The following is a 23,206-nucleotide window of genomic DNA, read 5'->3' as shown; positions in this document are numbered from 1 at the left end:
ATTTAATTAAGCATTTAAATAAATAATTAGTGTAGATTAATGAGCTGTACCCTGACCAAAGTCATTAAACAAGCACATCAAAATTTTTAATTAACAACTAAACTAACCCATAATTAGTGTTGGTCCAAGTGTGGGCCAAGATAGGGAGAAAAGGTCAAAGTTTTAAGAATAAATATTGTGAAATTAATTGGTTTTAGGTAGCAAAAAATACCAAATCTAACTACCCCACATCCAACCAAAGATTTTTTTTTAACTAATAATAATAAATAAATTATCTCAATATACTAAGCAACTACATCAATTTGACTAATAATAATAAATAAATAATTTACATAAAATAAGATAAATACTTACCTAAAATGAAATATATCCACATGTATGACAAAATTCGAAATCATAATTTTGTATTTATATATGAGACCTCAACTTCAGCCTTGGCCGAATAAAGATTGTCCATTAGTTTTCTCATCCCAAGTAGTTCTAGATTTGGGTTTGATCCAAAGTCAAACTACATTGATCATAAATCGTTTATAAAAATATAATAATAGGAAAAAAAATTAAAATTTTAACATGTATAATAAAAATTGACCCAATTTTTTATCAATTGAATGAATAAATATTGGCAAAACATAGACACATTTTATATTGGTTGTAAATAAAAAGTTTGGATAACTAAAGCTCTCAAGGTCTCCTTTTAACTAGTAACTTTTTCAAGACAAAAAATCGTAAAGCTCATATAATATCATAACAGATAATATATCGTGCGATGAATCATCGATCGCATCGCATGTTGCATCAAATGTATTACAGTAAAATTATGTTGCAAGAATTTCGGAAATCAAACAAATACAATATTTTATATAGTGGAGATTGAGGATGAAAGTTTAATCCCATCCCATGTGGTTGTTATTCTTGAACCATATTTTAATATGTTGATCTTGAAGCATTTAATTTCCTGGTAATATTTTAATTATTGGAGCCACTCTTGGTCAACCAAATCAACTAACATTATGCTAATTAAATCAGCAGGAATTTTCACATTAAGAAAACATTCCAAAATAAAAAATACTTACTTCTCTGATAAATTATATGTTTTATATTGGGAGCTAAGTATTACAAGTAAAAATAAAAATTATAGACGAATATTAATCAACTGCAACTGTCCAACAATTATTAGTCATCTTTGTAAATATGACCAAAATATTTATCATAATAAAAAATTATGGAATTGCAAATTTCAAAGAAAATTGAACTAATTTATTAAAATTTTGAAAATAAGCCAAGAACATCTTCTTCTTTGTTTTTTTCTCAAAAAGAGCTTATCAGTTTCGAAAATTTTATTTTTTATTTTTTTAAAAAAAATTGCCAAAAAATACTATGCAACATCTTATAAATTCTAAAATATCTTACGAAATATTTTAAAAAACTTATCAGCCCATCCAAACACTTAGAAATTGGTTCATCATTTTTGCTTTTGACGCTAATTAAATAGGAAATTCATGTGTTTCCTCTTTTAAAAATCGGCAAAATTTATATACTTGTGTTGTTTAAATATACGTAAAATCTTCCTTTCAAAATAAATATATATATATATATGTATACATAAGACCTAAATAATTTGGTTGTATACCATACAAATTTACAAGATTTGGACCATATTTCTCTAAAAATTTTCTTTTCATTCATACATGAAAGTTAAAAACATGACTTGAAAATTATAGATAGCATGCAATATCTATCTAAAAGTTGAAGCAAATTGAGATGGGTATATCAGTAATGTTCCAAATCTTAGAAACCAAACCAAAATCTATGATATTTGTATGTATGTAATAACAAGAACCCCTTTCTAGAAAAGCAATATCTAAACCTATCTTGTCCAGATATATATATATATATATATATATACATACAAGTGTATACAGTCTCCAACACATAAAAAATAACCAAAATTTTGATAAAGAACGCGCAAACGCACACACAATATTAAATAAATAAATAAAAGAGAATTGAAATGTACATATTTGCCGAATCACAAAAATTTCATCTGACTCTACCCACCCCACCAATTCTCAGCTTTCTTTATTTACTTATATTTAATATCAACAAATTTTCATCACCTGTGTTTCCTTGAGACTGTGTAATAATCACTTGGAACTGAGTATTTGTGAGTTTTGTTACAGTGTGAGATTGAGAAGAACAGTGTGCTGGCTGGCTTCACGCGGAACGAGGGAGAGAGACCTCTAATTTTTGGAAGCTGAAATCTATTTTGTCATTTTCTGTGGAGTGTTGAGGATTTTTTAATTCTGGGTTTTTGTGTATGTCGCGTATAATGCGGAGTGTTTTGAGGTTTTTTTACGGTTGGGTGCCGATCGGGGAAGCGCGGGCGGTTTGATGGAATCGAGTTTGTTCACATTAAGCGCCGCCGTTCCATGGAGTTGAGGATTCGTTGTAACCGATGTGCCGAGGTTTCTTTACTCCAAAGATTTGAACTGAATTTTGCTGTCATTTGTGTAAAGGTTAGTTTTTTTCAGTCTTACTGCTCTTTTTTTTGTAATGGGTGTTTTTCTTTTTTATGAAATTGTCTGATTTTTGTGTGCAAAAGATTGAGGTTGTGTTGATGAGCTATAGCGGTAGGAAAGTTTGTACCGAAGGCTGTTTGGATGAGCAAAAAGATAATGCCGGGGGCGGGGATGGAAATTGGAGAACTTTTCTCAGATTTTGAGCTGTTACTCTTCAGTTCCAACTCCAATTAAGAGTTGCAACATTTGTGTTTCTCTGTTTCTTCTATTTTTGGTGAATTTGATAGTGTGATTCTGTGACTGGGTTTTGTTATTTTCTTTAAAGATGAGATAATAATTATTGCATTTCCATGTTCTTGGAGAAATTCCTTTCCGGATTCAATGGTGTGAGAACTTACTTTGTTCTTTGTGTGTTTTTCTTACTATATTTTGATATAACTGTGTGCTTCAATGACTTACTGTTGTTGTCTGTTCGATCTCGGTAGATTTAAACTTTCTTGAAAGGTGTCTACCATCATCGGTCATGCTTTTTATGTTAATGATTTTGGGTAAAGGAGGTATTGTTTGATTAATTTGATGGGCTTTTGCTCTACTAAAATTATGGAGTTCTGATTTTCCTGAATTCTGATTCAAGTAATTCCTGAAAAGTTAGATTTATTGTAACAATTTCTACTTGGAATGATTCACTCTCGTACAATGATAACTTAAAAAGTCAGCTCACACATAAACTAATTAATTGATTTTTTTTTGTGTTTCTGAAGTCATTATCTCCGTCTATCATTCAGGTTTTATTGGTTTTGCTGCTTTTGGAAGTTGCTTTGGCAACGGCGAAAGAGTTCGGATTGCAAAGGCAAGGAATTGGGTGGGACAAAGAAACTATAGTAACGCATTCTTGCATTCACGATCAGATTATTGAGCAAAGGAAAAGACCTGGTCGCAAGGTGTATTCTTTCTCCCCTCAGACCTATGTCGAGCCTGATGATTCCAAGTCCCTTCAACGAAGAGGAAGGGCATTGCTTGGTGTGTCTGAATTGTCAAAGCAGCAAAACAATGCTAAGCAACCTATTAGGATTTATCTGAATTATGATGCCGTTGGTCATTCATCGGATAGAGACTGCCGGAGTGTGGGGGACATAGTTAAGGCAAGTGCTTGCAATTTAGACATGAAAAGTTTGCTTTCTGGAAGAACTCTCAACTTTGGATTAATATTGGTTCTTTCTTTCCCTCATTTTGCTCCTATATCTTCTTTGCCAGCTAGGGGAACCAACCGGTGCTTCTTTCTCTGGTACTCCTTCTTGTAACCCACATGGGGATCCTCCAATTTATGGTGATTGTTGGTACAATTGTACACTGGATGATATAGCTGGGGAGGACAAAAAGCATCGCCTTCGAAAGGTTAATTTCCTACTTAGTATTCCTTTGTCGTGTGGTGTTTTAATTGTTACCTTAGAGAGATGGTAGAGTCATGAACACACAGATGGAGATTGATTAAGAGATACTATCCTGGTCCTCTCCTCATGCTGCACGTGCAGACTGATAACTAGAGAAATAAATATGTTGTGTGACATTATATAAATTGAGTACTCATTTAATGATGGAATTTTGCACCATTCAAGAGTCTAGTTGAAACGAACTAACATACTGAGTTTCCTGCAGGCTCTTGGGCAGACTGCCGATTGGTTCAGAAGAGCCTTATCTGTTGAGCCTGTGAGGGGGAATTTGCGTTTGAGTGGATATTCTGCATGTGGTCAAGATGGAGGCGTGCAACTTCCTAGGGAATATGTGGAAGGTACGTTTCTTGTGAAAAACTTATTAACTATCTGCTTGTCTTAAACTGCTGCTATTGTTAATTATAACTTTCCATCTTTTTAGAGGGCGTTGCTGATGCGGATTTAGTTCTTTTGGTTACAACAAGACCGACAACAGGCAACACTCTGGCATGGGCAGTGGCATGTGAACGTGATCAATGGGGCCGTGCTATTGCTGGTATTCTTTCTTAAATTTTTGAATGAGCAGAATTCTTGTCTGATATTTTTCACCAACTTCTTGGGAGGAAGTTTGCTTAGAAATTAATTCTTTGCATCCAGGCCATGTAAATGTTGCACCCCGCCACTTGACTGCTGAAGCAGAAACTCTGCTTTCTGCCACACTTATTCATGAGGTGAGTTATTGCAGCCACATTAATAAAAAGTTGCAAAGTCGAGGAGGTGCCTGCTTATTAAAATCAATGAAGTATTTGATTTTGTAGGTCATGCATGTCCTTGGGTTTGATCCCCATGCGTTTGCTCATTTTCGGGATGAGAGAAAAAGAAGGCGTATTCGGGTAAGTTGTGTATTGGGTGCTGTAACTGTGCATTTAAGTTTCCATATTCTCTTTTCTAACAAAGAAATTGTAATCCATTGTCATCATATTCAAGAAGTGTAATTACCCATATGCATACTCAGAAGTCCTAAGTGATTCGTTTTTCTTGTTTTACTAACAAGAAAGAAGCAGATAGACCCTTGCTGAATGCCCCTGCTTTCTCTGGGTGAAGAGATTTTGTTGATAAAATTTGGGTTTGATATGGCGCTTGCAAAAACTTGATTAGATTTCATCGAATGAAACCTCAATTGTTTTCACGAAAATTTGGTAGTTTACTGCCCATATGCACATATTATGTAAAACTATCTTCTCTGATGATTAAAGTGCCACACATCCGAGTTGCTCATTTTGTTACCCGTATGTCAGATTTCGTTTGATATAGTTCAATTTGCTCTCTATGATTTAGTGTTCTTCTTCTAACAAGGAATAGCACTTTCTTTTTCACCTGAATGAAATAGTAATAAATCTAACCCAACAGAAGAAATGCATTAAGTATGAGACTGAGGGGAAAAGATTCTCCTTAAGATTTTCACATAGTTACAATCTACATATTTCTTTACACTCCAATTAATTTATTATATTTCTTTGTAGGTTACTGAACAAGCCATGGATGAAAGACTTGGACGAACAGTAACAAGAGTGGTGCTTCCTCGAGTTATCATGCACTCACGCCATCACTATGGGGTAGCTCTCTCTCTCTCTCTCTCTGCTTTGAGATGTAGTCAGATAGTACTCATATGAGCTGAACTTAATAAACTTGTTGTTTTCAGTCGTTCTCCGAGAATTTCACTGGTTTGGAGCTGGAAGATGGCGGTGGGCGTGGCACATCAGGTTAATCATTTTTCTTCTCTTTATAATACATTGATTTGAATATTCAGGCCAAAGTATGCTGTTGCTAATCGGTATGTAATTATAAATTTGCCACAGGGTCTCACTGGGAAAAAAGACTTTTGATGAATGAGATTATGACTGGATCGGTTGATACTAGATCTGTAGTTTCTAAAATGACACTTGCTTTACTCGAGGACAGTGGATGGTACCGTGCTAATTACAGTATGGCAGACCATCTTGAATGGGGTCGCAACCAGGGAACTGAGTTTGTTACCTCTCCTTGCAACCATTGGAAGGGTGCTTATCATTGCAACTCGACACAATTTTCTGGATGTACATATAACAGGGAGGCAGAAGGTTACTGTCCTATAGTAAGTTACAGTGGCGATCTTCCACAGTGGGCTCGCTATTTTCGACAGGCTAACAAAGGTATGTTCTTGTGTTGCCCTTATGGTATTTAACTGTACTATTTTTGCATGTTTACAAGAATTATTTCAATATCTTGTTCTCTCCAAATTCTGCAACTATGTCAAGACCCTGCGCTACATAATGCTGACTGCATTTTTTCTTGTTTTTTCAGGTGGTCAGTCATCATTGGCTGATTATTGTACTTACTTTGTAGCTTACTCTGATGGTTCATGTACGGACACCAATAGTGCTCGGCCGCCTGATAGGATGTTGGGCGAAGTGCGAGGAAGCAATTCAAGGTGAGATTTTCCTTAAAATGTTTTGAGGAATTATGAAGTTGAGAGACAATAAATGTTGATTTTCGTGTATCACTGCATATAGGTGCATGGCCTCTTCATTAGTGCGTAGTGGGTTTGTAAGGGGTTCTACTACCCAAGGAAATGGTTGCTATCAGCACAGGTGTATAAACAAATCACTCGAGGTAAAGTACATGAATTTTGCTTCTTGTTTGTATTAGTAGCTATCTTTTAGGGTTAATTACACTTAGACCCTTTCTGAAAATGTGAAATTAAAATTTCCCCAAAAGAAGTTTCAAAATTCTCAGTTACACATGACCTCCTTCTTCTGTTAGTATTTGGACGAAAAATAACGTCAGCAAAAAAAAGATTACATAAATTTGAGTGACGTTAATATTGTTACATTTTTTTCCTTATAAATACAAAACAATTACATGGGGATGTTAAATGAGGGTTAAAATTGAAAATTAAGTAACTTTTTTTTTTGCTAACATCAACATTTTTCTCCAAATCCTGACGAAAAGGGGTCAAGTGTAAATGGTGAATTTTCGGAGGAGGTGTAAGTGTAATTTTGGTACTTTGGGTTGGGGAGGGGGGAAATGTAATTTGGAATTTTAGAAGGGAGTCTAAGTGTAATTAACCTTATTTTTTAAGTTGATCCATGACTAAACTAAATTGGAATGGAAATTGGTTCTTCGAATCTCTTCTTGATGGCAAAAAATAGTTGATCTGCATATTAAGGGATGCATGTTGGGGTTGTATTCTGACGCTTTGTATTGAACTAGTAAGTGTTCACATTCTATGTATGTACATAATTTTTAAAAATAAATTGAAATAAAATATTTGTATAAATTGTATTATTAATTTTTGTAGAGTAAAAAGTCTTAAAAATATATATTAAGATAATAAGTTAGTATAAATATTTTTATTCATAAAAAAATGTTAACAAAGATAATAAATAATATTGAAGAAATAAAAGCTGCATGGGAAAAGAAAAATAACTACGAGAAGGTAATTATGAAAAACCATGATAAATAGAGAAGTTAAAAATAATTAATTAATGGCAGACCAAAATTAAGTAAGACACCAAAAGAGTGCTCAAGTATAGACACTTGTGAGAAGAAAAATAATTACCATTTACCCCTCGTGAACTTCACTTTGAAACTATTTGCTTACCAGGAACTTCGCCATCCACATATGTCGTGAACTTTTAATCATGGAAAAGAGAACAAAAACTAGAATATCATAGCTCTGAGAATTTTTATATCGTCATGGGTCTAAACATCAGACACCAGACTAGGCATGCAGATGTCTTCGATCCTTTCCTGAGTAAATTCTTGATGTTTTCCTAGGTTGCTGTGGATGGCATTTGGAAAGTCTGTCCTGAGTCTGGCGGACCCATCCAGTTTCCTGGCTTCAACGGTAATAGCTCTGGTTTACATGGTCTTTGTAGTCTCTTATTCACACAAATACGCCTGTACCTGTGAACATAGAAATGCACGTGTACATGCAATGGTGTATTTTTATGTCAAGTTCCCTTTAAACTCACTGTTATTTCTTAATTCTTTGGTTCGGCCAACTGTAGGTGAACTGATCTGCCCTGCTTACCATGAACTCTGCAATGTGGATCCAGTTCCTGTATCTGGTCAATGTCCTAATTCATGTTATTTTAATGGTGATTGCATCGATGGAAGATGTCACTGCTTTTTGGGGTTCGAGGGCCATGATTGCAGCCAGCGTGAGTGCATTAATCCTTCCTGTCACACCTTCCTAACTGCAAATTATAATCTTATCGCCCAACTCTTTTCGTTCATTTACAGTTTCTTGTCCTAACAACTGCAACGGTCACGGTGAGTGCCTTAAAGATGGTGCTTGTGATTGTGAAAATGGTTTCACCGGTATTGACTGCTCTACAGGTAATGCTATCGATGATTCAATATTTCGTAACCTATTTATTGGGTCCGACAACCTCTCTCCCACGTGCATAACTTAAGAAATGTGATGCACAGTTATTTGCGATGAGCAATGTAGTCTTCATGGTGGGGTCTGTGACAATGGTGTCTGTGAGTTTCGTTGCTCCGACTATGCGGGCTATACATGCCAGAACAGCTCCATGCTTCTCCCGAGTCTCTCAGTGTGCAAAGACGTACTGGAGAAAGACATCTCAGGGCAGCATTGTGCGCCCAGTGAATTAAGTATCTTACAACAGCTAGAAGAAGTCGTGGTGATGCCCAACTACCACAGGTTGTTTCCTGGAGGTCCTCGGAAGTTTCTAAATTACATCCGGGGCAAAGACTGCAACGGAGCCGCTAAGCGATTAGCCTGCTGGGTGAGTTTCGTCTAACTTGATTTCATCTATTAATATTGGTTGATTTACGGGTTACGTTTACCTCTTACTCACTATACTGAATTCAACTATTCACACCAGATATCCATTCAAAAGTGCGACAAAGATGGAGACAACAGGCTACGAGTGTGCCACTCCGCATGCCAGTCATATAACGTAGCATGTGGGGCGTCGCTTGATTGCTCAGACCAAACCTTATTCAGCAACAACGATGAGGGCGAAGGTCTGTGCACCGGCTGGGGCGAACTAAGTTCATGGTTGTGACGGCCAACACCAAAAAACAAGTCGACGACACGTCTCAAGGAATCATGTATATTGTAGAAAGCTTTAGTGTTCATTTTTCCTTGCACAGCTTGCCATTTTTTGTGGGGTAGGCTTTGTAGGAAAAACTTGGCAGAAATTGCAGGTTTACTAGTGCAAAAGTTCATTTTCCCCAAGCCAAAATTGTTTGGGAGTAGATGATTGTTGAGATTAGGGTTCCAAACAGGAAAGCCCAATCCCAATGTAGAGAGAATTAAGGATGTAAGAATAGTGGAAAAAGTGAAAACAAAGTAGGATGACAGAAAGTAATTAATGTAAACGTGGCCTAAGGCCTTGATGAAATGTAATGTACAGTTCCAACTTCTGGTCTTTGTTCCTTAATATGCTTAATTGTATAGGAGGATTAAAGTGCAATTTTCGAGTTTATATCTACACGGGCTATCAACTGTTGGATTATACATACATAATAATGTTATCAGTATTGAATTTCGAGTTTTTCCCACTTAAAAGAAATTTTTAGTGATGTCAGTTTTTCATTTTATGAGCTGACCTATGTTATGTTTGTAGTACCCCTGTCGTGGCGGTGGCGTGACGATAGGAGTTTTTTTTTCTTCCTGTGAACTGTTCACTTCGATTGTTGGAATTATAACTATGAGCTCGTAGCTGTAATTCTTAGACGTGGTAAATGGGTGGGTTGGATCGGATCTAAAATGAGTTTAAATCAAATGGGTCTGATTGGATTAGTATAAATTATTTTGTTAATTTAATTTCAAATTTTCACAATGAAAAGAACAAAGGATAATATTTGAACTATTGAAAAAGATAATTACTACTTGTAATGTAATACGATTAAACTTGTATTACACGTTATTTATGTCTAATGACCATATACATTAGGAGTCTCTCTAACAAAATACAATATTTTAATAATACTTTGAACGCTTATATTAAATGAACATCAAACCGTGCAATCAAATTTTCTATATTTGTTAAGAGACAATTTTCATCATCATCTTCATAATCACAAGTTGTAATATAAGACAAAATAATCACATAAAAACATAAAAAAAAATTAAAATAATTTGCATCTAATTAATTGAATGCAATATTTTATCTTACGAGAAAAACACAGTCCGTCCCTTATGATTACATACCATAATTTAACCCACATATTTATAATGCGTTCCGGCAACAGGAGTATTTATTAGGATATTTATAGAGTTATTTATTAGACATTTATTAAATTTAAATATATATATATATATATAAAATTAATTAATAAAAATATTATTTATAATTATAATAAATTTCAATTTACACTGAAAACAAACCTGGTGTGGCTCATAAATCTAGTGGGGCACCACCCAAAGACCAAGGAATCCAGGACAAGAATAATATTATTGTAATAAACTGGATTTACAACAATCAAAATTTAACAACACCGACTCTGCTACATCGGTTGCATCTAAGATTCTGTCATATGTCTCCCCTCTTATCTCTCCAACTTCACCAGATAGACTTCACTTGCAACCTTTGTAATCGTATTTCAATAAATAAAATACTTAATTGAATTCAGTTCCATCATATTAAACTAATTATTACAATTGTTTCATCTACTTATTACATAATCATTGATTAATACTACTTATCATGTAATTAATTTTTTTTTCATTTAAATTCTATCTGAAAAGCTAAATTAATATGTAATATATTATGAAAATATTTCAAAATGATTTTAGGTAGATAGATATGATAAAATATATATATTAATTACGTAATTCTAATAATTTGATGGCCTTTTTTTATTATTACAATAATACAGAAAATTTATTATATCAAATGCTTTAGTATTTTATTTGTCTAAATATTTTAAAAATTTATTTCTAGAACAAGTACAGCTTATAAGACGTCAGAGTTTATTTAGCCAAACACACCCTTAAATCAGGCTGTCGGACAAAATGTAATGAGATAATCCGCACCAGTACAAGTGAATGTACTGGTCTGATCGTCGTATGCGTAACTATACGCCGCCGGGCATGCATTCTTGAAAATCAGCGAGTACTGCGTCGGCCCACATGTCTCCGGCGTCCCGTGGTCGCCGGAGCAACAATACTCCGGCTTGTTGAACGCAGCGCAAGCGCTCCTGCACGCTACCACCGCACCCCCGCCGTCAACCACCTGCAGTTCCTGCGGGCAATTCGCATTAACGTCCGCCACGCACCCTGCGTACTTGCAGTCACCAGAGCCACCCGACGGCCGCACGCCTATCCCCACGTTGTACCCGTCCACCAAGCTGACGTCGTAGAAGTCTTTATCCCCGCGGCTGCTAATGGTCAATTCCACGAGGCTGACAGGCGGCGCTCCGCCACGGCCGCCGCATTTGAGCGTGCCCCCACAGTCTCCAGTTATGCAGTGGCCATTACCAGAGTCGTCAAAGTTGCAGCCAGTCCGAGCCCAGAAGCGGCCCGACCACCCCGGCGGCGCTGGGAGCTGGATGGTGGCTCCCGGGGCCAATGCAAAGCCTCCGTCGCCTAGAATGGCCCCGCCATTTCCGGTGAGCGTCCCCGGCCAGATCGTGTAGCTACAGCTGTTTTGGAGTGTAAACACCGTCGCCATAACACTTGAGACCATTCCTGCAAATCATCCAGATTAGAGAAAACTAATTATAATTAATTAAGATAATTAAAAGTTAATTAAGCTGAAGTTTAAATTACCTAAGAAAAACAGGGGAAGCAGCAGAAAATGGTTTTGCATAGCAGCCATGCTTAGTTGTGGAGTAAAAATGGGGCTTTTGGTGTGATTACCGGGAAGTTGAGGTACCTATTTATAAGAAAAATAGAGACTAGGTTCTTCACACTTGCCAATTTTCTTGGATTTTTATTTATCTTTTTAGTCAAAATTTTGGAGGGCCCACAAACATTGCACGTCAAAGGTCAGTTTAAGGATGTGTAAGACATAAATTTGCTTGTTGGTTGGCAGTTTATTAATAGAATTGTCCGATTGGTCGACAAATACGAACTCGAGTTAGCTTGACTAAAAAATATTTTATCTCCAAGAAGTTTTGGGTCAACTTGACTCAAAATAAAAAAATGGTCGAGTATAGAATTTCAGAACGAGCCAGTTCGACTCATCTTACATTATTATGAATTCGGGCTCGTGGGTTCGAAAAGTACCCCATATAAGTATTGGCTCAAGTGATATTATCAAATTAATTATAAAATAAGTATATATTAATCACATAATAAATATATTATACTCATTATATAATTAATACAAGTTGTATCAAACCTGGTATGAATTAGAATTCTTGATGTAAGAAGTAAGAGCATGGTACTTAGTAATTTATTATTGTTGTATAATGAAATTGGCTTGATGCATAGTGTTAGAGTAATCCGAATTATGAATGAGTAATTGATTAAGTAGGACAAAGATCATGCAAAGATTTCTTACATTTCATCAATTACTACACGCAAAGATTTTCTCACTGAGTAGGTTACAAAATAATCTTGTTCTTACAACATGCTTTTCTTCGTGCTACTTATTTTTTGAAATGTTAATTTTATTGTTAAATATAATATAATATAATTTTATTTATTTTCTTTTACATGATCCGTATAGTCTTTTAACAGTCAATTTACCATCATGTTCCCACTTTCGACATGTGTCCATCTGTTATCCCACTTTTAGTCTGGAGTTGATTTTTTGCTACCATCAATACTAAAACATTGATTATTCTTACACTATAAATTGCTACGGCTTAAAAATCATGGTATTTTTTCTTAATTTATTTACTATGGCTTAAAAATCATAATAAAATCTCAGTAGATAAATATTATCTATGACACTCAGATAAAATCGATGTGAATGCATATATTTTGTATAGTGTTAATTAACATCACTTTGGATTTTTATCTATGACCAAAATATTTACCACAAATTTTAATTATAGCAAATATTTTAATCTCGTTTGTAAATGCGACAACTAATACTCGTCCACTATTATTTTTTACTTTTAAACATATTAATATTTTAATTAATATCCATTATTATTTTTTACTTTTAATCATATTAAGAGCATATTCACCCCCTCCCCCAACCCCCACTTTTAATCATGTGTTCACTTTTGTTTTTAACACCTACATCATATTCATCTAATTGTATGCATCTAAAAAGCAATTTTACTTTAATCCCAAAATTTAAACATATGAAATTGAATTTTATATTTGCTTTAGATTACATAAATGAAAAGGTGTAAATTCAAGAAACAATTTGTTGATGCATAGACTTGACCCCATATTTTTTTACCCTAATTTAGGTTTTTTTATGTTTTTGTCGTTTAATTTTTTAAAATATTATTTTCGTCTCACATTTTTCAATTTGTGCAATTTTAGTCCCCTTTTTTCTTGAAGTTTACTCTTCTCGTCTGAAAAATGCATGTACAATTCAAGTGATCTTGTTACTGCTCTTATTGGCTCACCTTTGCCAGCATTTCTTTTAATTTTCTATGATATCCTTTTGGTATTTTATTTTTTTAGTTTTCATGATTTCAATCCTTTTTTTCTCTAGAGTTGACCCTTCTCACCATTGGATGTGGACTCCGGTAAAAAAAAAAAAAAAAAAGAATTGAAACCATGAAATTAAAGATGTAGGACCAAAATACTATTCTAAAAAATTAAATGATAAAGTTGCAGGATTAAAAATACATTTAACCCATGATGTACTACATATGAGACCAACGTTGAGGGTATTTATTCCTTTTTTCTTGAAGTAAAATATTATTTGAATAAAGTTTTATTTTGCTTTATTATTTTCTGGTGAGAAGTAATAATGGACCATCCGTACCTCATTTAAGTACAGAACAGTATTTTGGCACGGGATTGTGAAATTGAGATCTCACAATTAAGAGGTTGTGAATTCTCAACTTTTACGGATGTAGGTATTTAGTTTATTTTTAAATGTAACAGTGGGTTAATTCTTTGTTTGTTTTGAATTGATTGATTGACCTAAAAATATTGATGTTTTGCATACTGAATCTTGTAATATATTGGTTAATTTAGAAATACCCATGTATTTTTAAAAACAAAGGTACAAAATAATATCATGTCGGCACATTAGTATATGATTTTTCTATATGGTTATAATCCGTGTAAATTACATGGGTAGTCCTGAGTTTAGATTTAATTATACAAAAATATTCTATATCTTTTATTAAACTATAGGTAACCTCGTGTACAAATTAAACATCTTATATTATTCCGTAAAATACTAGTGTCGATGTAATATATGTTAAGGATATTTTTGTAAATTTATTTTCATAAGAAGATGTTGATGTAAATTGCGATTACAACCTCAAAAAATGTATTTTTAATTTTACATAGACCAAAATATTTGTGTAATTAAACCTCGCCTCAAGTATAATACACTGATCAGTTAATTATTAAAAGTAAATTGATCGTGAAATATAAATTGCAATATTCAGGTGCGAGAAATCAAATTAAACATTTTTTTCTAAAATCTTAAGACTATATATTTATAAATTATAAATAAAAAAATTCCAATCGTACTTTCTACGGGTTGGCACTAGAAAAATAAACTATGGTCATATAAAATCAATTAAAAACTTAGGTCATTTGCCGTGGAAAATATTTTTCATTATGGTTATGAGTCATAACGAATATTTTTGTTATGATAAATGTTTTAGTCATACTCATAAACTACGATCAATAACTATTGTGTAATTATGATCCATATTTATTTATTATGATTATTTATTTACAATCAGAGTAATATTTACGACATTATGTCTTTTTTTCTTTAAAATTTTTGAACACGTAAATATTGTTTCCAACACGAAGGAGAGTGTGTGGACGGACCACACTCCTCGTAGTCTCACATGGAAGGGTCCAGTCAAGCACGTGATGACTACGTTGTCATTTCCACAACAAGAGGGTACCTCTGCTCATCAATGGGTTACGGCATTTGTCTCAATTGGGGTGTTAATGTGTAGGGTCGGATTCTATCTAAATTTATAAATTAATTTTAAGACTCAGATTTAGAGTCAGACCTAATAAATATTATTAGATTCAGACACAAATTTAATAAAAAAATATAAATTGAGTTTAGGTCGGGTCTCTACCCATTAATATTTATGGGTCTATGTATTTAATTTAGACACAAAAATATATTTATTTTTTTTGTTGTTCAATTATATTATTATTTATAAATCGATCTAACTTCAAATGAACAAATTTAAAAAATATAAGATATTATAATATTATTTATTATGTAATATTTTCATAAGATTATTTTATAAACAATATAATAAATGACATATTATTTTTTTTAAAAAAAACTCTATAAAAAAAGAGAATTTAATTTAATTAGTATGATTTATAAAAAGAAATTATTTGAGAATTAAAAAAAAAAAATCTGGTCTGGGTCTGGTCGGGTCTAGAGACCCATGAGTGTTGAGTGGGGTTCAATGGATTGGGTATAAGGGTCTAAGTTTAAGCTAATTTGTTTGGGAATTTTTCAAGTTTGGTCTAAGTAGAATAAGACCCTATCCATTAACAGGTATAGTATGTACAATATTAATGTTTTTATAAATAAATTTACTTAAATCAAATTTGATCGTCCCAATTTCGGTAGGCAGATGCACACTTCAATCTCCCGCCTGAAAACTATATATCAATCACACAATAAATATATTACTCAAGCCTGCCAAAATTCTAAATTAATTAATGTTAATATGCGAATTTTATTAGTTCACTCAACCCTATTAAATGGCAACAAAAGAGTATACAGAAAGCGCATTTTAGTTAAACCTTGTACATTGTAATCCATCAACAAAGAGAGGATACACCACTCTACACTAATAGACTTGGAATTCATACAGAACTAGCAGTCGGGCATACTCGATGAGTATGCGGTAATTTTAAAGGAAAAAAAAATATAAATTATAACGAGCATTTCTAAAAAATTGATATAATTGCAACTACTCTTTTGTTATTTGAAAAATTATCAATACACTAAAAGACCGTCCCATTACTAATCCAATCAATTATTTCGTTAGTCTCTATTAGGTATCTATAAGATTTTTATGGTGAACTGATTAAAATGTCCTTTTGTACTATAAATTATAATTTTTACATTTTTTGAAATTTTTTTGTGGATTAAATGAATAATTTTTTCGTCCACCTTCTCCAGTTTTTGAAGCTATTTGTAGTTTTTCAAATAATAAGGAGGTACTCGTAATTACAAATGCTCTTTTATTGTTTGGAAATTTATAAATATATCCATAAAATTAATAATTGTCTAAGGATATTTATTAGATGATCGGTGAAACCACAGGTACTTATACTGTGATAAATTTTAAGGAAGATCATTGTAATTTATCCAAAAAAAAAAATGCTAGTGTGCATTTAATGAACTATTACTTATGAAATCTTTATCCAGATCAAATGGGCCTCTATTAAAAATTCTTTGCAATTTGTAGGCCCGTTGGATTATGATCTGTAAGCTGGTCATCCAAACACATAAATGGGCTTTTGGACCCAAAAGATGTGTAGAAATCTAGATAGCTAAATATAAAATCTATATTTACATCTCATCATTTATTTATTTATATAAATTATCAATATTTTTTAGGTAATTACATAAATTATTCCTAATAATAAAAATAGTAGGGGTCATTTGTATAAATAATAGGGATTATTACACTCTCCTTCCTCAAGGTTTTGCGTCATTATACGTAGACTCCCTATAGTTTGAAAAATTATATCTAGTATTTTTTATGTTTGCTTTTCTCCAATAAATAGGTCCATCAATTAAGTCAAAATTCACTAAATTTATTGATATTAATGAAAAACTTATATTTACTCTGAATTGATTTATTCGAACTTATTGCAAGTCAAATAATTTTTTTTTGCAAAACTACCCTTGTAATGGTGACAATATACATCCTTACATGTAATAACGTATGAAAACATATATAAGGATGATTTGATTATAAAAAAATCTATTTGACTTGTAATAAATAAATAATAAGTCAATCGATAATAAATATAATTTTTTATCCGATTTTTTTGCTAATATCAGCAAATTTGATGAATTCTGAATGAATTAATGGACTTATTTATTAGATAGAAATAAATTTCAAAGGACTAGATATAATTTTTCGAACCACAGAATGTCTATGCGTAGTTATACCAAATATCAGGGGAGGAGAATAAATTATGCCTAAATAATATTGATATTTTTGATTGGTATATATATAATTTTTCAAAAGGTAGCAATTAAAATAAGGGATAATTAAATTTTTTCCTCTAATATTTGATATAATTATACGTGTATCCCCTATAGTTTTAAAAACTATACATAATAACTCTAACGTTTGTTTCTGTTCTACAAATAGATCCGTTTGCTAATAAAATTCACAAAATTGTTGAAACCAACAAAAACATTGAACAAAAATTCATATTCATTCATGACTGCCTTACAAACTTTGTGATCAAACTACCCCTTGTAAACGTAAAGACGTACCTCTTCATATGCTAATTGTGTAAATATATATATAAGGGTATGGATCAATTAAAAAGATTTTTTTAACCTACAATAAGTAAGTATTAAATTAATTGAGGTAAATATGAACTTTTATTTATTTTATTAATATCAATAAATTCTATAATTTTTTACTTATGGATGGATTTGTATGTTAGACGAAAATAAACCTAAGGGGTATCTAGATATAATTTCTCAAACTATATAAGGATTTACATATAATTATATCAAACCTCAGGGCGAACGATGTAATTATTCCATAAAATATAATTTAATTTTATTGAATACAAAAGGTAAAATAAATAAATAGATGAAATAAAATTAATCATTCTTGCAAATTATAAATTATAAAAGAGTTGGTTGTAATTTACTTTAAAAAGAAATTAAAATAATTTTAATTAAAGGTCCCACTGACATAATAATTAAAATTTGTGAAGTATCTTTTCAATCTAATCTTGTTTATGGGCTAAAATGCACACAAATTAGCTATATAAAAACAATAATTAATCAATTATTAGCAATCACAAAGGGGAAAAAAGAACAAAACAAGAGAATATATACTATATAGTTTTTTGTCCAATAATAATTGAGAGGAAAATAAAATTAAATATTAAATAAATAATAAAAAAGGAAAACTTTCCCAAAAGTAGACTCGCTTTCAGCGTCCTTTCTCAGATTCTCTCTCTCTCTGCTATTCTATTTTTCTTCTCTCTCATCAGTTTTGATAAGACTGAGTGCGCTCTCTGAAATCTGAAACCCCCAAAACCAGACGCAGCCTTTTATTCTCTTTCAGGTGTTTCATCGAACAGGTATAGTGTTTCGATTGCGCTGTTTGTTGCTTGTTTTTAGCAGGAGTGAGAGTTTGTACAAGTAATACGTGCCGTGCTGATTGTAGATTTAGCTCTGTATGCAGACGCCTTTGGTTTTTGGGCAGATCGTTTTGTTTTTAGCTGTAATTCCTTTGTGTGTTGTGTAAACCCAACCGTGCTCCGATTTTTGCCTTTTTTTTTTTCCCTTTTTGGTTGCTGTTTGGTTTTTGATTTCTTCTAAATTTTTGTGTGTTTGTGTTGAATCGGGTTTGTCTGTGATTGAATTTTGTGGTTTGTGGTATAGTTTGATTTAGCTGGGTGGTTTTGTGATGGATTGGTTACGTTAGGTTTTTATGCCGCTTAATTTTGGGTGTAAGGTTTATGGGTTATTGATGGAGTGTTGACGTGTTAATTATGGGCTTTAGTTCTTTCCTCCCTGGTATGATAATTTCAGGACTTGAAGCTTCTAAAGCTATTTGAGTGTGTGTGTATTATTGTGTATTCAGGTTATCTGGGAGAGAAATGTTTCCTTCAATGATTGAGAATTCTTTACTGGAGTTCTGTGGTCTTGCTAGCTTGAGTCGAGTAGCATTTTTTGCATCTGTTATTGTTTTTCCCTAGGTTTATCTAGGGCAATTTGGCTTACTCTCGTGCATATGTGATGTGTAACTAGATCTTTTCACCTTCAGCTGAGATATAATGTTGAATGATCAAATATTAATTACAGAATTTCGTATCAATGGGGTTTACTTATGCTGACTTGACTTTGATTAAGGTCCTAGCCATGTTTATGAGTTGCATGACATTCTCTTAGGACTTTGGATGTCTAATTTAATAATTGGCTTCTGATACATGATTCCCGCAATGTAAATTTTCATTCAATTGTAATGTTAGTAGTTTTTTCTTGAAATTCCTATAATTCTCCTAAAATTAAATTCTGCTAAATTCTATTTCTTACTGAAAGTGACTTCCTTGTAACGCTTAAGTGTGCATAGTTGATCTGGAGACAATTGTAAGAAGGAAGTTGTTTGAGAGGACTATGTAAGAGAATGAAAACCTAGAAAAAGCAAAGATTACATGGTGTCAATCCTTTTCTACATCTTTTCCTAAATTTCTGCCTGACTTACTCTGCCTCTGTGTGAGCATATGTGTATCTTTCACACATGGATGTATACACACACGCCATCACTTTTGTTCCTTCAAATAAGAAGAAACCGATACTCGGATCTATATTTCCACATTTTTAATGTCGCAGCATATTTGTAGACGAGAGATGGCTAAAAATAGCCTCCATTGTGCTCAACAAATGTCTAATGCAGTGATTGTAATTGTGTTTAAATAAGTGGATGGCTATTCTTGCTGGTTTCATTACTGGACCAGTTATCCCTTTTTGTCTTAAGTGTCCCCCTTTCTGTCTGGCTGTCATTTCTTTTTTCAATGCTTTTTTACCAAATCTTTTGTCTTGTTACAAGGTGTTGGTGATTAATCTGAACAGTTCTTTTTTTGTCTGCTGAGATCAAACAGAGAGAGAAATTAGAGTTTTAGTTTGATCTCACTGCCTGCAACCTTAACATATATGTACTAATAAGCCATATATAACTGAAATTCGATATCTTCCATCCATCTCTTCCCTAGAAGATCCAGCATATCTTTTGGTTTCCGTTGTTTTAAGTATTTATTTGCTATTATCACTTATTGACAGCATAAGTGACAAAAGATTTCAGCAACATCATGAAGTTGTGGTACTTTGCCTTTATGTATAAACTATTTTTTGTTTATGGAATTAGTACTAGTTAACATTGTTGAAATTTTATTCTGATTGGATAAGAAGTGCTTGTGCAAAGAAGCTGTTTGATCTTGTAATAGTTATGGTGCTTTTTATCTTGCCCTTAACTGTAAGAAGGCTGCCGCGTTTGTTTCTTATATTGCCTCTATACTTCTCATAACTATTTTAATCACTGTATTATATGAATTATACATTTAGGCACCATGATTAAGTTGTTCAAAGTAAAGGAAAAGCAAAGAGAACTTGCTGAAAGCGCCAATGGGAAACCCCCAGGCAAGAAGCAAAGTGCTGGAGAATTACGTCTTCACAAAGGTTCTTTCGATCTTCTGTTTTTTATTTCTTTATATGAGCATATGCCTATAGCCTTTTTGTTTCCTTTTCTGCCTCTTTTGTTAGGGTATGGAGTTCTGTGCATAATGATTTAAGAAAAATGCTGTATGAATTGGGAAAAAGAAAAAGCTAATCTTTTGACTGATCTTCCAAAGTTGGATTAATACTATGTTCTTGGTTTTATACAAGTTGGAAATCTCACCTAATGAGTTGTATTCCTAATATGGTTAAACAGTAAGGGAAACTATGAGCTGAAATGTTCATGTTGTAGGCTCCTTTGATGCTTGTTAACTTTATCTTACCATCCCATTAGTCTCTTTCTATTTCAATCTTACCATTTATAGAGCACTTTATCCTCCAGCATGCTCTATTTCACACTATTGGGATCAGCTCCAAATAAACTGAAAGTATGGACATTTGGATGTTTCCTGGAATCCACATCGTACACTTCATTTTCTACATTTAATATGTGCTGTGCAATTAAGTGAACTTGGAGCAAGTTTATCCTGACAAGGAAACAGGTGTAAGAGCTGCCTTTCTGTTTTGTTTATGACGATTAATAGATTAACTGCAACATGACCACGTGTCATGTCTCCTTTCATTCTTTTCTGAATAGAAATATATGAGTCTTTATTACTCATATTTGGCTGATGTTAAGTGCATGTTCTGCTTGTAGGGCCTTTTTCAACATGTTTCATGTTTAATTCACAATTACCTGAGGAACTAGGGAACTTGTGATAGTTGACAGACTTTTCTGGCTACAATTTTCTTCCTGCAAATTTATCGTCTGTAGCATTTACCATGACTATTGTTAATGGCAGATAATGATCCAGTAACTGTAACTACAGGAGGAAATTTCGTTTTCCATTGCAATGAAGTGTAATTACATGTTATGTTAATTGTAGATAGGTCTTCTAATGTCCCTCCAGTAACAGGAATGAATACTTATATGGAGTGTTGTAGTGGATAATTGGCTGTTAAGACGTCAGACACCGTTATGGTTGATGTGTAATAGCCTGTAATTTGCAAGCTGAAAATTGCTTTCATGGTTATTATAACTCCTTCCTCTGACCTCCATTCGCCCTCTCAATGTACCCCACCCCAGAAAAGCACAAGCATAAAGTGTAAAGAAACAAAGAAAAAAAATTCTGTATGAACAATGTGTTTCGGATGAATAAATCAGGGAGGAGGGCCTGCTAGAGCAGAGAGTTTCCTGCATGAATCTGGTATTTGTGGTGGTCCTTGGCACAAGATTTTGTTAGTCGAATTGGATTTTGTGGTGAAGGACAAAAGTATTTATTAAGATTTAGAAGGAATACTTGGAATTCTATGTTCTAATTGCCTGGCCAACTGGTAAGAATCCGCACTTGGTGGGTGTGCTAAAAGGGGTAGATTTTGTTGAATAATTCTGTCCTAAATCCTATACTGAATGCTCTTTGTTTAATAAGTTCAAGAATAACATCTCATGTTTAAAATGAAAATCTTTATCACAATATTGTATCACTGCTATACATGATTACATTTGCCTGAGCATATTCTCTATGTCTTGGTTCTTCAGTGTGCTACACTTTTCTTTTTTGTGGAAATTTTATTTGGCCCTTGAGCCTTTTTAATCCCTGTACCCCTTTAACATAACTTCTTTCTGTCCACTCTTGGTGATGTAGATATTAGTGAACTAAATCTCCCAAAAACATGTAGCATATCATTCCCTAATGGAAAGGACGATCTCATGAACTTTGAAGTTACTATTCGCCCTGATGAAGGATACTATCTGTAAGTAATCAAGTCTAAGCAAGACTGTCATTAACCAGGGAGGTGACAGATTTAGTTTTTGTTCCATTAATATCAATTTATATTAACACCTTGTTTCCAGGAGTGGAACATTTGTTTTCTCATTTCAAATTTCTCCCATCTATCCTCATGAAGCACCCAAGGTTAAATGTAAGACAAAGGTAATGAAATCCTGAGATTTCCAATATATGGTGCGACTCTTTTATTAACCAACAATAGGTTGCACAATTCTGTAAATCTGTGTCATATGGAGCTTGTTGCCAATTATTCGGGTTTGTTGCAGGTATACCATCCCAATATTGACCTCGAAGGAAATGTCTGCCTAAACATTCTTCGGGAAGACTGGAAACCTGTGCTAAACATAAACACTATAATTTATGGACTGTATCATCTTTTCACAGTATGTATATCTCACATTCTATTCAAAACTCTGTTTTTCTGGTTTTATTATTCTCTTAGAGTATCTTCTGGCATATGCAGGAACCGAACCATGAGGATCCTCTGAATCATGATGCTGCTGCAGTGTTGAGAGACAACCCAAAAATGTTTGAATCTAATGTTAGGAGGGCTATGGCTGGTGGCTATGTGGGACAAACTTTCTTCCCTCGCTGCATATAGTATGTGAAGATTGCATCAGCTACCGATTTTAGTTGAAATTGGGGCTGTTGTAAGGAAAGGTCAGAAGGCTGTACATTTGCGCTCATCTATATATCAGTCTTTCTGCTACAAATTTGAAACTCGTGCGAATTTCACAGGAACTGATGTAACTGGGAAGCAGAAAGCTGTTTGTATGCTACTACTATTACTCTACGCTTTATGTTGGCTTATTCATTGTGCAACATAATTAAGATAAGAAAAACCTTTGTTTGGAAGGAATGTGATGCTGAAGGACTGCCGTTGATTCATT

General features: G+C 33.3%; 3 protein-coding genes across 5 annotated transcripts; 2 read left to right on the top strand and 1 right to left on the bottom strand.

The window, feature by feature from the left end:
- The first annotated feature begins 1,987 nt into the window (after nt 1–1,987).
- LOC105166296 (uncharacterized) lies at nt 1,988–9,388 on the top strand. Its single transcript, XM_020695457.2, has 17 exons — nt 1,988–2,516; nt 3,305–3,661; nt 3,774–3,914; nt 4,176–4,308; nt 4,392–4,505; nt 4,607–4,680; nt 4,768–4,842; nt 5,473–5,565; nt 5,652–5,712; nt 5,809–6,141; nt 6,293–6,419; nt 6,502–6,601; nt 7,769–7,838; nt 8,002–8,154; nt 8,237–8,332; nt 8,426–8,745; nt 8,845–9,388. The coding sequence occupies exons 1-17, from the start codon at nt 2,430–2,432 to the stop codon at nt 9,025–9,027; spliced, it is 2,517 nt and encodes an 838-aa protein (XP_020551116.1). The 5' UTR covers nt 1,988–2,429; the 3' UTR covers nt 9,028–9,388.
- A 1,462-nt stretch (nt 9,389–10,850) lies between these two features.
- Nucleotides 10,851–11,824, bottom strand: LOC105166178 (pathogenesis-related thaumatin-like protein 3.5). Its single transcript, XM_088882359.1, has 2 exons — nt 11,739–11,824; nt 10,851–11,657 (listed from the first exon to the last, which is right to left on the bottom strand). Exons 1-2 carry the CDS (start codon nt 11,785–11,787, stop codon nt 10,966–10,968), a joined length of 741 nt encoding a protein of 246 aa, XP_088738485.1. The 5' UTR covers nt 11,788–11,824; the 3' UTR covers nt 10,851–10,965.
- Nucleotides 11,825–18,230: 6,406 nt separating this feature from the next.
- Nucleotides 18,231–23,204, top strand: LOC105166176 (NEDD8-conjugating enzyme Ubc12). 3 transcript variants are annotated; one of them, XR_002287447.2, is made up of 7 exons: nt 18,231–18,392; nt 20,377–20,490; nt 22,173–22,281; nt 22,382–22,460; nt 22,583–22,699; nt 22,780–22,976; nt 23,055–23,204. XR_002287447.2 is itself a non-coding variant. In XM_011085431.3 (6 exons), exons 2-6 carry the CDS (start codon nt 20,382–20,384, stop codon nt 22,915–22,917), a joined length of 552 nt encoding a protein of 183 aa, XP_011083733.1. In that variant the 5' UTR covers nt 18,231–18,392; nt 20,377–20,381; the 3' UTR covers nt 22,918–23,204. The 3 variants fall into 3 exon arrangements, 2 of the variants coding, with proteins under 2 accessions (XP_011083733.1, XP_088738925.1); XM_011085431.3 differs by having other exon boundaries at nt 22,780–23,204; XM_088882799.1 differs by lacking the exon at nt 18,231–18,392 and adding an exon at nt 18,431–18,453 and having other exon boundaries at nt 22,780–23,204.
- Nucleotides 23,205–23,206: the final 2 nt, after the last annotated feature.

Source organism: Sesamum indicum, linkage group LG7, assembly GCF_026168435.1.
Source record: "Sesamum indicum cultivar Baizhima isolate 11 linkage group LG7, ASM2616843v1, whole genome shotgun sequence".
NCBI lineage: Eukaryota > Viridiplantae > Streptophyta > Magnoliopsida > Lamiales > Pedaliaceae > Sesamum > Sesamum indicum.
The sequence above is the reverse complement of the archived record's forward strand: the minus strand, read 5'-3'. Positions and strand labels throughout refer to the sequence as shown.